The 15,887-nt window shown below is 36.9% G+C and overlaps 1 protein-coding gene across 1 annotated transcript; it reads left to right on the forward strand.

Annotated features, from left to right (window-relative positions):
• Positions 1-1,357: 1,357 nt before the first annotated feature.
• Positions 1,358-6,926, forward strand: LOC121213570 (uncharacterized). Its single transcript, XM_041086360.1, has 7 exons — positions 1,358-1,595; positions 2,052-2,383; positions 2,447-2,582; positions 2,631-3,174; positions 6,512-6,587; positions 6,715-6,786; positions 6,879-6,926. The coding sequence occupies exons 1-7, from the start codon at positions 1,358-1,360 to the stop codon at positions 6,924-6,926; spliced, it is 1,446 nt and encodes a 481-aa protein (XP_040942294.1).
• Positions 6,927-15,887: the final 8,961 nt, after the last annotated feature.

Below are 15,887 nucleotides of genomic sequence, written 5' to 3' on the forward strand. Positions count from 1 at the left end.
TAGGGACTTAAATTGTAATTAGTGAAAGGTCCAAAATGGAAATTAAACCATTTATAAATATGTGTTAGTGGATGATGGTGGTTTAAATATTAAAACATGATTAAAAAGCTTAATTAAGAAAGATTAATTAGATTAATTAAGTTTAAAACTATTGGGAAATGTGCTTATATTGTAGTAAATATGTAATTGTTTTCTATGTATTTGAATGATGAATAAATAAATTGGGTTCGGGAGCCCAAAATTGAGACTAAGACCCAAAAACTAGTCGAACTGGGCCTAGTATGTAAAACCGGGCCAACGGTCCAATCGGTAGCTGGACCAGACGAGTCAGGCCATCATTGTCCCGAATCGAACCGACAAAAACCGAACTAACTCGAGGTGCCAGCAGCTATGACGGCAGCAATCCGATGACTGAAAAATGATCGATGGTGATGGTTCTTCGGTGGTTGAGCAGTGGAAAAATTACGCTCATCTTGGGACTCAACCAGAGAATTTAATTTCAGATTAACTGTTCCAAAAATAATATTATTTTAATAGATTTAATATTTAATCTAATTTAATACTTATCTTAATAATAATTTTTAATTTAACATTAAAGTGATTATCTTAATATTTAATTTAATTTAATGTTTATCTTGTAGATAAATATTCTATTAATTTAATAAGATTTAATATTAAATTTAATTTAATATTTATTGTAACACCTCAAACCTGGCCCAAACGTTATGGCCGAATCTGGTGTGTCACATCAAAACGTCAATCAAAACTGAGTTTGTCGTTAAAGGTTCATTTCTATGTTTAAATCTTTTTGCTCGAGTTTAGCAAATCATCTCGTCAAAAATGTTTACTTAATGTCTGGCATTGATACTTTAGGTTATTCCAATCGCGGAAGCTACTAAAGTTTGAAATGTAAAAACGTCTATTTTTAAGTGTTTTTTGAAAATAGTTGTTAATTTTGAAAATTCGTGTTTAGCAGTTTTAAATAAGGAAATCTAAAGCCTTTTTTTTAAAAAAATTTAATCCCTCAAAGGCCTTATCCGTAAGTGTTTTGAAAAGTGTTTTAAAAGGTTTACAAGTGTGGCACACCGAGTCTCTAGCGCTGAATCCGTAAGTTTTCTTTATACTGTAGACTGTTTGAACTAAAATTCACTAAGAGACTACCATAGATTGCAGGACTGTACAGAAACTCTTTAGTTAGAGTAAACTGAGACTGTAGGACAATTGGAAACTGTAGGGAGACTCTTGATTTGAGAAAACAAAACCACGACTACTGCTTTTCATAAGATATCTATTAATAATTACATGGATTACTCACTAATACATAAAACTTCTTAAAACAGATAATACGTTAGTCGATATGAGCACTAGGGGTACTCACAGAAGGGGTACGGGTGGCCGCGGTAGAGGGCGAGGAAGTGCTAGGGCTGGGTCTTCGGTATCAGGCCTCATGCCTAATGTTGAGGCTAGAGAGGTACTAGCTTCACCAGTGACTGAGACGGGATCATTCGATCGAGCGGCTGGGGATGATGTACTATCCCAAGCTATGCTCCATATTCTGAAAAGGGTTGTAAGGACTAGTAACGGTGCTGTGGGCCGTGGGTCAATTTCAGAATGACTCCGGTCGAATGGAGTAGAAATTTTTAGGGGCATTTTTAGTGTAGCTCGTAATGTGGTTGAATATTGGTTGGAAGCCATGGAGAGAATAATGGATGACCTTTATTGCACTTCTGAGCAAAAGCTTAAAGAAGCAGTGTCTTTACTGAGAGATGAGGCCTATTAGTGGTGGCTTACTATGAGAGAAGGTACTCAGGCCGATCGATTAACATGAGATTGCTTTAAGTCAGCTTTTCAAGGAAAGTATGTGGGCGCAAGTTATGTGGATGCCCAAAGAAAGAAATTTTTGATTTTGATCTAGGGGAATAAAACTGTGGCTGAGTATGAGGTAGAGTTTCTGCGACTGAGTCGTTATGCTCGTGAGATAGTGGCGACTTAATATGAATGATGTGTACGATTTGAGGACGGTCTTCGGGATGAGTTGTGAGTCTTGATAGCTCCGCAGAGGGAGCAAGATTTTGCTGCCCTAGTTGAAAAGGTGGAAATCGCCGAGGATGTGAAACGCTCTGAGCGTCAGAACTGTGAGAAAGATAGGGGCAGGTTTAAGAGGGATTTAGAGCCCTCAAGTTCTTCTAAAAGGCCTAAAAAGAAGGCCAGGTTTGATGGGCCAGTCGGAGCTGGGGTTTCTGTTGCAAGACCTCAGTCTCGTACTGATTGTGGGAGATATCATCTGGGAGAGTGTTGGAAGAAGATTGGGGCATGTTTTAGATGTGGGTCTAAGGAGCATCAGGTTAAGGATTGTCCTCAGATGCCTACTCAGATGCAAGCTGTAGGTCAGAGTTTTGTTTAGCTAGTTAGAGGTGGTCAGCAACCACCGAGAGGCTATGGGCAGGTTAGAGGTGGTAATGGTGTGGGACAAATTCGTGGAACATTTGGCAGAGGTATTGGTAACAGTGAGGCAAGACAGCTAACACTGGTCTGTGCTGCTCGTCACCGTGAGGATGGTGACGCTCTAGATGTTATAACTGGTACGTTCCTAATTCATAATGTATCTTACACTGCTTTAATTGATATAGGGTCTACACATTCATACATTGCATGCACTGTGTCTGGCACCTTGGGTATCATGTGTGAAAGTACTGTTAACAAGATGACGGTGTTGAGTCCACTGGGGCAATCGGTAAGGGTAGACAAGTTGTTCAGAGATGTACCCCTAGAGGTTCAAGAAATTATATTTCTAGCGGATTTAATGGAGCTACCGTTTGGTGAATTCGACCTAATCTTGGGGATGGATTGGTTGGTTAAACACTGTGCAAGTTTGGATTGTGCTGCTAAGCGTATGGTGTTAAAGGCTATTGAGGATGATGAGGTGGTTGTGATTGGGGAGCAAAGAGATTTTCTGTCTAATGTGATCTCTGCTTTAAGTGTCGAAAAACTGGTTCGCAAGGGTTGTGAAACGTTTCTAGCTTATATTGGTGCATCTGTTTCTAAGGGTCTTTCTGTTAGGGATGTCAGAATTGTTAAGGATTTTTTCGATGTTTTTCTTGATAAGCTCCCTAGGTTGCCTCCGAGCCGCGAGGTTGAATTTGGAATTGAGCTCCTACCAGGAACGGCTTCAGTGTCCATCACCCCTTATAGGATGGCACCGAAGGAGCTAGTGGAGTTAAAAGCTCAAATCCAAGAACTGTTGGATCGGTGATTCATTTGACCTAGTGTGTCCCGTGGGGAGCACCAGTGTTGTTCGTAAAGAAAAACGATGGAACCATGCGCATGTGTATCAACTATCAGCAATTGAATAAACTGACTATCAAGAATAAGTATCCTTTACCGATGATAAATGATTTATTTGATCAGTTGCAAGGAGCTTCAATTTTCTCCAAAATAGATATTCATTCTGGGTGCCATCAGTTGAGAGTTAAGGATGCTGATGTGTATAAGATTGGGTTTAGGACTCGTTATGGTCATTACGAGTTCCTAGTGATGCCGTTTGAGCTGACGAATGCATCAGTAGCTTTCATGGACCTGATGAACTGAGTATTCTAACCCTACTTGGATCGGTTCGTGGTGGTATTTATAGACGATATCTTGGTGTACTCGAGAACTGAAGATGATCATGATACACATCTCTGAATTGTTCTACAGATTTTAAGGGAGAAACAACTATATGCTAAGTTTAGCAAGTATGAATTTTGGTTACGAAAAGTGACATTTTTGGGTCACGTGGTATATGCAAAGGGGATTAGGGTTGATTCTCGAAAAATTGAAGCCATACTGGATTGGAAACCACCTAAGACCGTATTTGAAATTCGATTCTTTCCAGGTCTGGCAGGGTGTTACAAAAATTCTGTTGAGGGGTTTTCCTTAATTGCTGCCCTTCTGACTAAGTTGTTGCGTAAAGGGGTACCGTTTAACTGGACTAATAAGCAGCAAGAAATTTTTGAGAAACTGAAGAAAGTTCTGATTGAGGCCCCTGTCTTAATACAGCCAGAGTCTAGGAAAGAATTCATTGTCTACAGTGATACATCACACGTTGGTTTGGGTTGTGTGCTGATGTAGGAGGGTAAAGTGATTGCTTATGCGTCTCGTCAACTTAAGCCTCACGAGGCGAATTACCCTACTCATAACTTGGAGTTAGCCACAGTGGTATTTGCACTAAAAATTTGGAGGCATTATCTCTACGGTGAGAAGTGTACTATCTACACGGATCAGAAGAGTCTTAAGTACCTCCTCACTCATAAATGAGTTGAATCCTAGGCAGCGAAGATGGATAGAGCGACTTAAAGACTATAATTGCTCGATTGAATACCATCTTGGTAAGGCTAACGTGGTAGCTGAAGCACTGAGCCGTAGGGCTGTATCTGATTTAAGAGCGATGTTTGCTCGTCTCAGCTTGTTATATTGGGTTTGTGGGTTATATTGGGTTTGTGGGTAAGTGTTTAACTTGTCAACAAGTGAAGGTTGAACATCAGTTACCTTCAGGGTTATTATATCTAGTTAAGATTACACTTTGGAAGTGGGAGAGAATAACAATGGATTTTGTGAGTGGGCTGCCCTTAACGTCTACCTAGAAGGATTCAGTATGGGTTATTGTAGATCGATTGACGAAATCTGCTCATTTCATACCAGTTCGTATTGATTATTTCTTGCAGAAGCTGGCTAAACTATATGTGTCTGAGATTGTAAGACTGCATGAGCTATCGGTTTCTATTATATCAGAAAGAGATCCTCGCTTTACGTCTCAGTTTTGGAAGAAATTACACGAGGCTTGGGCTTCTAGACTGGACTTTAGTACTGCGCTTAATCCCCAGACAGATAGTCAGTCAGAGAGGGTGATTCAAATATTGGAGGATATGTTAAGGTGTTGTGTAATGGATTTCCGGGGCAACTGGGAAGATTATTTGCCGCTAGCAGAGTTTGCTTATAATAATAGCTATCAGTCTAGTATTCAAATGGCACCGCAGGAAGCTTTATATGGTTGTAGGTGTCGTACTCCTACCTGTTGGACTGACTTAGGCGAGCGGCGAGTTCTGGGGCCAGAGTTGGTTTCTAATACCGAAGCGAAGGTAAAACTAATTCGGGACCAATTGAAGGAAGCATTTGATAGGCAAAAGTCTTACGCAGATTTTAAACGCCGAGAGATTGATTTTTTGTGGGGGACTACGTTTTTCTTAAGGTCTCCCCATGGAAAAAGATACTAAGGTTTGGGCAGAAGGGTAAGCTTAGCCCTAGGTTTATTGGGCCTTATCGTATACTGAAGCGTGTGGAACCGGTCGCCTATCAACTTGAGTTGCCTTCAGAATTAGACCAGATTCATGATGTGTTCCACGTCTCCATGTTAAGGTGTTATCACTCTGATCCCACACACATAGTGCTAGTTGAAGAGATCGAGGTTAGACCAGATCTGACTTTCGAGGAGGAGCCATTGCAGATTTTGGACCGTGAGGTTAAAGTACTGTGGAAGAAGTCTATTCCTCTAGTCAAAGTGCTTTGGCGTAATCACAATTCAGAAGAAGCCACGTGGGAACCCGAAGAGTTGATGCAACACCCTCACCTATTCTGACCAGGTAAATTTTGAGGCTAAAATTTCGTTAAAAGGGGTAGAGTTGTAAAGCCCAAAAAATTTAAGTCTTTAATTTTTGCATGTTTTGACACAAATTGCTTGTTTGCTTCTATGGTTAAGTGATTTGGGTGTGTATGGGGGTGTTTGAGGAGCTTGGGTTCAAGTATTGGCTTTTACAGAATTTTTAGTTTTGCTCTTAAATGAATCTGGACATGGGCATATAAGCCTTATAAATATTAGTGCTGGTTTTATGACATAAAAATAGTTTGTGGTCTAGTGGCAAGGTGGCGTGTAGTGTAACTGTGAGGTTAGAGGTTCAAGTCTTGGGTTGCACATGGGAGTATTTATTTTGCTGCTTGAGCTGGGTAGGTGGTGGAGTTGGACTAGAACACTGCTAAATGGAGTTTGAATTGGTCATACAGGGAGTAAAGGAGAAATATGTGGAGTGAATCAATGAAGGATAATGGGAGAGTTTTTAGGAGAAAATCAAGGAATTTGAGAAGGGGGACTGTTGTGCCGTTTGGGGGTAATTCAACTTTGAGAATTCGGCTAGGGGGAGTTTTGGGGTCATTTTCAACTTTTGAGGAGCTTGTGGTTTTTATTTTATTTTATTTTTCTCTCTGTCTGCCTCGGTAGGTGAGTATTTTTTGTTTTCTCCTTTTTCTTTTGGTTCCGAATCTTGCAAAGACTTCAAAGTACCTCTCGGGTTTGTTCGTTTTGTTTTTTTTCTTTTCCCTTTATGCCCTTTTTGTTTTGGTCGAATAGCCTTTAGTTATTTCCTCTTTTTTTGTGGCCGAATATTGCCTTTCTTTCTTCTTCTCTTTTGGCCAAATACTGCCTTTCTCTCCCTCTTCATCTATTCAATTCTGTTTCGACTTGACAACTGTTCTCTGATAGTTCATTTTCCTCGAAGAGTGAAGGAGTTTTATGTGTTTTACAGTTGTCGAAATCTCTCTTTCATCACTCGATCAAGGTAAGTAGGTAGGCTAGCCTTCTTTCTAGGTGTAGGCTGAATGTTCCTGTGGTTCTATAAATTATCATGTGAGGATTTCAACCACATGATTTAACAATCTTGTTTAATGAATCCGTTTGCAATACAGTTATCTGTCAAGAAGATTGCAGTCAACTTTCGTCAATGGTTTAGGTGGGCTAAGCCACTTTTGTCAGTTGAGGCAAGTATTAGTTTATTTTTTTTGGTTAAGGATGCAAAAGAAGGAGACTAACCCTATTGATTGTAACTAATGAAAAACTTGTATGAATGCAGATTTTGGGTATTCGTGGATCTTATACGCTTTCACAAACAGGTGTGTAATCACACATTCTCTCAACTGCAAATCGACAAAAGCCGGAAAGCTAAAAAAGTCGACGCTGAGACCATATGGACGTGCGAATGCTCGTGTGGTAAATCGAGGCCACGAAATACGATGTTAGATTGTATAGGCGTTCATGAGTGTTTTCATGGGCTTAGGCCGTAATGGGCCTAAAATGACTGAAATATCCTCGAAGGGTAAAATGACTGAAATACCCCTGAAGGATAAAGTGACCGAAATACCCTCGAAGGGTAAAATGATCGAAATACCCCCGAAGGGTAAAATGACCAAAATACCCTCAAAGGGTAAAATGACCGAAATACCCTCGCAGGGTGGAATGATCGAAAAACCCTCGAAGGGTAAAATAACTGAAATACCCTCGCAGGGTAAAATGACTGAAATACCCCTGAAGGGTAAAGTTGAAATATGTGTAAGACCGATTTGCTCTATGATATATATATGACTGTTACTGAGTATGACATACTGCATACACGTATGATTTATGACATGACATACTGCACGGGGTTGGGTTATTGATATAGGGTAAGTATACTGTACTGGTGGCTTTGCCACATATACTGTTACTGGCAGCTTTGCTGCATTACTGTTACTGGCAGCTTTACTGCGATATTTGTATGTTGGCTGGGTGGGTCGATTTTATCCTCACATGGTGTGTTGGTGGTACAGAGTGGTGTGTTGGCTGGATTGGGATGGGTTGCATTACTGTATTGTACTATTACTGTATTGGGCTAAGGCCCACACTGTTGTTGTATAGGGCTCAGGACCAGACTGCTACTGCATGTTGTATACTGATTGACTGATAGGGGATTTCACACTGAGTTTCATAAGCTCACCCTCTCCTCTTAACTATGCAGGTAATCCTCAGTCTTAAGCGATTCGGTGCAGCGAGGGACTCGGAGGTGGCCACACAACTGCTGCTGTTCACACTTGCTTTTATTTTACTTTAAATTATAAGTTGGGTTTCGTTTTGTAATAAGACCTTTAATTTTGGTTTTAAATTTTAATTGGGCTTTTGCTTACATACTTTATAGTGCTAGTTAGGTGAAAACGAATTTTTAAAATAATTACTGTTTTCAAATACACGAACTTTAAACGTTAGAGTTTTCAAATGCTTCCGCGTTTTAAATCAACTTGATATAATAATAGCAGTTAATAAGGCAAACATTTGGTTAAGTGTTCCGTTAAACATTACTAAAGAGGTTTCCAAACTTAAGAAACGAGTTTTCTCAACAAGTCTAAATTTTGAGAGACACTTCAATGTGACACACCATATTCAGCCATAACATTTAGGCCGGGTGTGGGGTGTTAGAAATGACTAGATCCCATCCAAAAAAATCATCGCAAGTCTACTGATTTCCCAAACTCAAAATTTGACAACTTCGGTGAATGGAATTTAATAAATTTCACCCCATCTGTGCATGTATCAACTGATTATCTATCTTAAAAATAAGAAGTGAAATTATGTACAAGAATTGGTTTTAACATTTTTTTACGGAAATAATTCCCAAGTGACCTTAGTAAAAGGTTAGGATATGTATGACATGGCATGCCATTAGGGTTATACGCACGATTAATCAGAGATTTTACATGTTATTATGAGATCTAACATTTTTTTATTCTCGAATTATATGTATCGCAAGTTTTAGTGACCGCCTCTACACGTGCGAATGTTTGGTCTTGAAATATTGCAGCAAAATAAATAAATAATTAAACAATAGTGTCTATAAGTATACATGTCAAATTGTAATATAGAAGAATGTTATAACGAAACACTCCGGGAAGTTTTATGAGGATCGTACCCAAGGGAGGTTGAATTAAATCGAAATTAATTCTCTACATTAATAAGTCTAAATAGTAATGATTTAAAATTATATTACGAAAAATCAAACAAACATTAATTAATCTAATTAACCTAAAAATTATTTAAACTAAAAATCAATCATTTTAACAATCGAAAATAATATGATAAAATAGGCAGGAGCTTAACTCAATTCAGTGATCCTAATTAACTTCAGAACTCGGGTTTTGTCTAGTTAACTATTAATTAACTAGTTATTATCTCTCGGCCTGATATGAGTCTTAAGGCCCAATTTCAGACCCATGGATGTGATGGACTTATACTACCTCAAGGCCCAACAATAAGATCAAAGGCCAAGCAAATCAAACCAAGATTTGATCAAAGGAAATATGTGAGGATGAATATTTTTGAGAAAACGAGGAATGATACATTCACGAAATAGGTGAAATTTATTAAATTCCATTCACCAAAGTTGCCAGTTTTTATGTTTGGGGAAGCAACAGACTTGCAATGACTTTTTGGATGAGATCCAAACTTTTTTTTTGGTTAATATGCATTCATGACGTTCGAATATATATCTCTTAGCTTCGAAACACACTATGAATCACTCAATTTTGAGTTCGGGAGCTCAGGTTATGACAATTTTAATGGAGACTACACGAGCAAAATTTCTGGATGGGATTATGACAGGACTTACAATTTTCGGGCTTTTCATTTGAGTTTAAATCATATTGGGTTCGGGTTTTAGGCTTAATTTTTATTATATATGAGCACAATATTGTATTTATCAGTTATTATTATTTTATTATTTTTTATTCCAGATTTTTTATAATTATTAAATATTTTAAGTTATTTAGGAGTTTTATGTCAAGAAGAAAGTTTAGTTTTGAACTACTTCTTGTTTAGGTTATTTAAAATTCTAGTATACTTAATATTTTTATTTGGATTTATTTAGCTAGCCTATATAAAGTCCTTTACATTGTACACAAAGCAAATTGATTATTATTCAACAACTTATTTTTTTAGTTAATAAATTCTCTTTGAGTTTTGTTTCAAGAATTTTTAGAAGAGTTTTTAGAATATTTTCATATTGTGGGGATCATTTTTAAACTTTTTCTAGTCAAGTTTTCTTTCTTTGAAGGAAAATTAGAGCCATTTGAAGGGGGTTGTGGATTTTTCTTGTTTTTAAGGCTTCTTAGGACTTCTACACACCACGTTCTATCTTTTCCATCTATCTTCTTTATTTTCTTCTTTATTGTTCTAATATTTAATTTATTGTTATATTTTATTTACGTCATTTATTTATTTTAATTTTTTATCTAACTTGGATTCAATTGCATTTCAGGTTGTGTCAAAATCCAAGTTTCTTTTCGAACGTCTAGAGGTATAAGTCAAATCCTCGAGTTGGACAAACTTTATGATTCAGTTTCCCCCATCATCCGTATCAGGAAGTATAAAATAAGTATTCGCCAAAAGTAGAGTACGTCTGGTTTGTATGGAATGTTGTGCTAGTTAGACTTTAAGTAACTTGGTTAGAAACCAACTGTATAGCTTAGCCTAATAAGTATGATGACATGAACTTATTTATAATTTTTTTGAAAATTGTAGGCTAATAAGAAGGCAAGTTCTGATATGTTCATCACTTGTTAAATTCCACTAAGCAAGTTGAGTCAAATATATACGTGAGAGTGTATTCTGAAAGGGATTCTTCTTTCTTCTTCTTCTTCCTTTTCCTTTTCCTTTTCCTTAAGTGGTATTTACTGATACCTTCCTTAAGTCTAGATGTATCTCTGTATCGATAATCTAGAAGCTATGGTTATGTTATGATCAGTGATTATTTCATTCAAGGGCAAGTACTACTATTCTGCATGCTAAATTCTTAATCATGTTTTGATGTTCTGAAAGTACTGGTTGTTGCAGGTTCGAAATGGATATCTAGATCTGGAGTTTTGAATTGTCGTTAGTAGGAATCAAGTAAGTCTTTACTTTAACTCTTGCATGTATATTGTTCATACTGAAGTATATCCATATGAAAGTGAGCAATCTGAAATATGGAAATCATGGATAGTATAGTATGAAAATTATACTTATACAATTATAGGAATACAGTTATGATTAGATTAAGATATAAGTTAGTCTTTTTGAAAATACGTTCTATGGGATGTATTAAGAGTGTCATGAACTTATGAAATCTTAGGTCTGGGATGTATCTGGTTCGTAGAGGTTGTAAGGTGAGTCGAGTTACCGCGATGGTAAATAAGGAAGTCTTTTGGGACTGTAAACACGAACTCTATTGTGGAACTCTAAAAGAAAAAGTCAATGGTCATGACATATTTTGAAAAAGAACTGATGAATGACAGTTTATCTAATAGGGTTCTCTGTGTGTACTAGGGTGATGATGGGAAAACCTCACTCAATATGAGTTTAGGCAAATCCATATTGCAAACACAACATTTTTGGGATGCCTATGTGACATTCTGACAGCTTTTGTGCTGTACTTTGGATGAATCGCCTTTGTGGCATACTCTGTATATATATAGCCTTTGTGACGTACACTGTATGGTTCACCTTTGTGGCGTATTCTGTAATAAAGACTATTGCGTGTACGATATATCATTTGTTTGCCTCCGATGTGCTTTGTGAAGTCCACCGGGACAGTAAAAATGATACTCTATGTGATTGCTCATATGGCGTGTTCTGTTAGGCCTATGTAGTGTGAACTGTCAGGAATGTCTTGTAAGATATGGATCTGAACATCTGTCTCTATTGTAATATATTATGAAATTCTCTTAGTTTTGTATTAAGTAAGGCTAAGACGAGTCATAGATATGTTTTAGGTTAAGAGTGAATAAATCTTAAAGGTTTCTACGAAAGAGAGATGTGTATCTTTATGTTAAGAAGGGTATCTGTTATGAGGATCTGAGAATATGGAAAGTGAGGGGTATTGTATCTTCTTTCAGAACTATTCTGAATCTAAGATAATATAATCTTGAATTATGGGATTCTAATATATCACAATTTGGAATACCTTAGAGTGGTATATGCAGTGATTTATCCATACGTATATGTGTGGTACCGAATCAGGGTATGTCTAGGTATGAATTGATGATATTATATTCTGCGTAAGTATTCGCCAAAGATATATGTATCCGCCTATGATAAATGTCAGTGAACAACTATTTAAGACAAGAGTATGAGTTAAGGCAAGGATTATCGGAAGTGGTTTCTGAGGGTATGTATTGTTAAGAGATTATTATGAGACAAGAGATTTATGAAACATTTGGAAGGATTCTTCAATTAGTTAGATAAGGAAAATGGAGTATGACAAGAGTAAGATAGATGATGCTTAAGAGAATGGCAAACTGTGGTGGTATCTATCAAATAAATGATGTAGAATTAATTGGCTCTTAGTGGTTCACACTAGATTGCAAACTACCCATCAGGATACTGCTATAATGAGCTCACTAAGTACTTCTGTACTTATAGGGTTTGTTATTGCTTTTCAAGCATCAGTGAGGAGACTTTGCCTGGAGGGACTAGGCCAAAAGCACACCAAGTTTGTGGCGGGGTATGCTATTATGTATACAGTGGAGTTGTGGTGTATTCTAGGAATATGCCCTTAGAATCTGTCTTAAATGAAGTCCTACCTTATAAAAATATGTATCGAGAAAATGTAATCAAATATATTTTAAATACTTCCCTTGTTTTCTTGTAATAAGAATTTAAATAAAATGCCACAGAATATGTTTAAAGAAATAAGTAATTGTAAATTGTTTTTGTTAATGATTGAGTTTTGTGTAGTAACACCTGAATCTGGACCGAATGAATCGGGTTGGGTTTGGGGCGTTACACAAGGTTCCCCTATAATTTGCCTTAGCTTTGATGTTGGTTGGTCTTGAGACAGGTTCCTTTAAAGAATTTTTAGCTTCGGTGTTGGTCTATCTCAAGATAGACATGCTTGTGTATTGAGGAAAGACTCGGAACCTTAAAAAATGTGGCTTAGAAACATTTTAAAGGACTTGAAAGTTCTTAAAAACTTTTGTAGAATGTTTAATTCATTTAGAAACTTTTTTTTTTGAGTTTGTAACACTTGAAAATATATTTGAATAAGATTGAAATAATTTATACAAATTTCATTAAGGAATTTTGTAATTAAGTTTACTATATTAAAACAATTGAAAATTAAAGCTAACAGAAAGCGAAGGTGTAACAACCCAATTTTTAGTGGTGTCAAAAATGGTGGTTTTAGAACCCATTTCTGACCAGTAAGACATTGAATAATACTATTTAATATTTACGAGTTTATTTTGAATTATATTGAATTTTGGTTTAAAAGATTATATTGAATTGAAAATTAATTAAGGTATAGTGTATAGACCTTAAGGTTGGTAGTGTCGGAAAGTGAGGTATCGGGACATCATTTTCAACAAATAAAAAACGAACCCATGAATTTTGACCTAACGAGTTTCTAAAAGTCATTGTTGAGCATGTTTAAGTTTTTTTAGTAGTTAAAATTTTAATTTGGAACGAAATCAAGTCACGCTCGAATTTTTTTATATAGAGTCTGTTCAATTTTGAACTGAAGCCACCTTAATTGATTTAAATTTTGAATTTACTCCTATGACATTTATTGTGTACCGATTTATAAAAACTTGGGTTGGATTGGGTATTATAGTTAATTGATGGATTTTTGTGTGGCCGGTTGGGGAAAATAATTAGATTACAACTATATACTTGAATTGAGACTACACAGTTAGATGGTGGAAGACATAATGATTATATCCTTAAATTTTAAAATGTTATTTAAGATGAGGGTGGTTTGCATGACATGATGATAATTATTATGAAGCATGGGGAGTGTTGACATGGAAAATAAATATAGTAAAAGAAAAAAAAAAGAAAAAGGGGGACACAAAAACAATTTCATTTTCTCTTCATCTTCTTTCACTTCATCATCCAAAAAAATATGGGGAGGAGAAAAATTGGTCATGGTAGTATGTAGGGGATAAAAACTTGATGTTGCCAAATCCTTGAAACCAATCGCTAAGGGAGAAGAGGGAAGTGGCAACAAGAAATGAAGGAAATTACATTAGGCTAGAATCGATTTAGGGGTAAATTTTGGTAAGTCTTTGAGATTTTCTTTTATGTTTCATAACTTCATGAACTAATATAAATTTCTACTGCATTTATGTTGTCCAAATTTGAATGAATTGAATGTGGTTTGACTTGAATAACAACTGCACTATGTTGTCTGAGTTTTGGACAGATTAAATATGTATTGCATGAATGATTTCTGGATTTAATGTTGTCCAAATTTAGATATATTGAATGTGTATCAGCTTAACATGTGACAGCCCAAAGTTGACCCTAGTCGGGAAGTGGTTTCGGGACCGCTAAACCGAGTCACCGAAATGTTTGAATGTGATACTTATTGTGTAGAATATGTAATTATGAATGTGTGAAAATTTCAAGCTTCAATTTGGTTGATTTCATGTGAATTTAGTCAATAGGACTTATGTGAGAAAATTCTAAAATGTGATAGGTCAATGTGTGAGGACCTATTAGTGCATGTGGACAAAGGGGGGGACTTGCATGTCAAATTCCCTCCCCTAATGAGTAGTGGCCGGCCATGACAAGGAAGGATGGGTAAAACATGTCATGAAACATGTTTTGTTAGTGGAAGAATAAAATAAGGAGTATGGGTAATAAAGAAATGGAAAACAAAAGAAAAAAAAATGTGTGTGTAGTGTTTGTCCCCCCATTGCCGTGAGCTAAAGAAGAGAAAGGGGGGAATTTTGTTCATCCTTTTCTCATCTTCATGCTTGCCAAAAACTAGAAAGAAAAACAAAGAAAAATTTTCTCATCCTTTGGTTCATCCTTGGCCAAAAATTTTAAGGAGGAAAGAAGAAGAAAGGTGAAGAGATTCGGCCATGCATGTAGCTAGGCTAAGGTATGTTTGATGATGTTCCATGAGAGGCATGCATGTTTTAGTTGTTAGCTTGAGTTCTACCTAACCCATGGTCTAAATCTTGCTATGTGATGGAAATGGCACTTGACCATGGATGAATCATTCTTGGTTGATGTTTGATGTTGTGGTGATGAGGCATGAGGATGAGTTAAGATTCGGCCTAGGTGGAGGTTGTGTTAATGCCATTGCATGCAAAATATGAAGCTTGTTAATGATGCATGTGATGATGGCTTGATGATTCTTGAACCTCCTTTTTAGCATTTTTTTTGTGTGAGCACATATGTGCATTGGTTGCTAAATGGAGAAGAATCGGCTAGCAAGATGTGTGCTAAGGCCGAATGTAACTTTGCATGTTAATGAGCAATGCATGTGTTAAATTGATGAAAAGGGGGAGGATGCTTTACTAGTGTGTATATGTGTGTATTAAGTGTTGAAATCGACCCCAAAAATGGACATGCATATTCGGCCAAGGGCAAAGAAATTAGCTAATATGTTGTGTTGATGCATGATTTTTGCATGTATGAGACTTTAATGTCTAATGTATAAATATGGGCTAAGTGCCTTGTGTTCATCTTTTGATGCCTAAATGATGAAATCAATTTATTTGTTTGATTAAGCTCAAGAGCAAAGGGGAAATAAAACCGATAAAGGGAAGGAAAAAGTGGTTGAATAGCTAGCGGAATCGTTCGACAACACCCGAGGTAAGTTCTTGAGTAAGAGAGCTTAAATTTCGATGTGATTAAATCATGCTCTATGTGTGGCTATTGAGCCGAATGTGCAAGGACAATATGTGCCTTGTGTTTGAGTTTCGTAAACGAAAATGAAATATGAATGTACCATGAATTATTGTTAGATGTGTATGATTAATTGAATGCTGTCCGGGCTAAGTCCCGAAGGCTTTGTGCTAAGCGAATATATCCGGACTAAGATCCGAAGGCCTTTGTGCGAGATACTAAATCCGGGTTAAGTCCCGAGGGCATTCGTGCGAGTTATTAAAGCCGGGTTAAGTCCCGAAGGCATTCGTGCGAGTTGTTAAATCCGGGTTACGTCCCGAAGGCATGGTGTGAGTTACTAAAACCGGGCTATGTCCCGAAGGCATTTGAACGAGGAGCTATATCCGGTTAAATCCCGAAGGTACGTGAATTGGTAACGAATGAGCTTGCTGTAAAATTCCAG

The sequence above is a fragment of the Gossypium hirsutum genome, chromosome D01 (genome assembly GCF_007990345.1).
Source record: "Gossypium hirsutum isolate 1008001.06 chromosome D01, Gossypium_hirsutum_v2.1, whole genome shotgun sequence".
NCBI classification, from domain to species: Eukaryota; Viridiplantae; Streptophyta; class Magnoliopsida; order Malvales; family Malvaceae; genus Gossypium; species Gossypium hirsutum.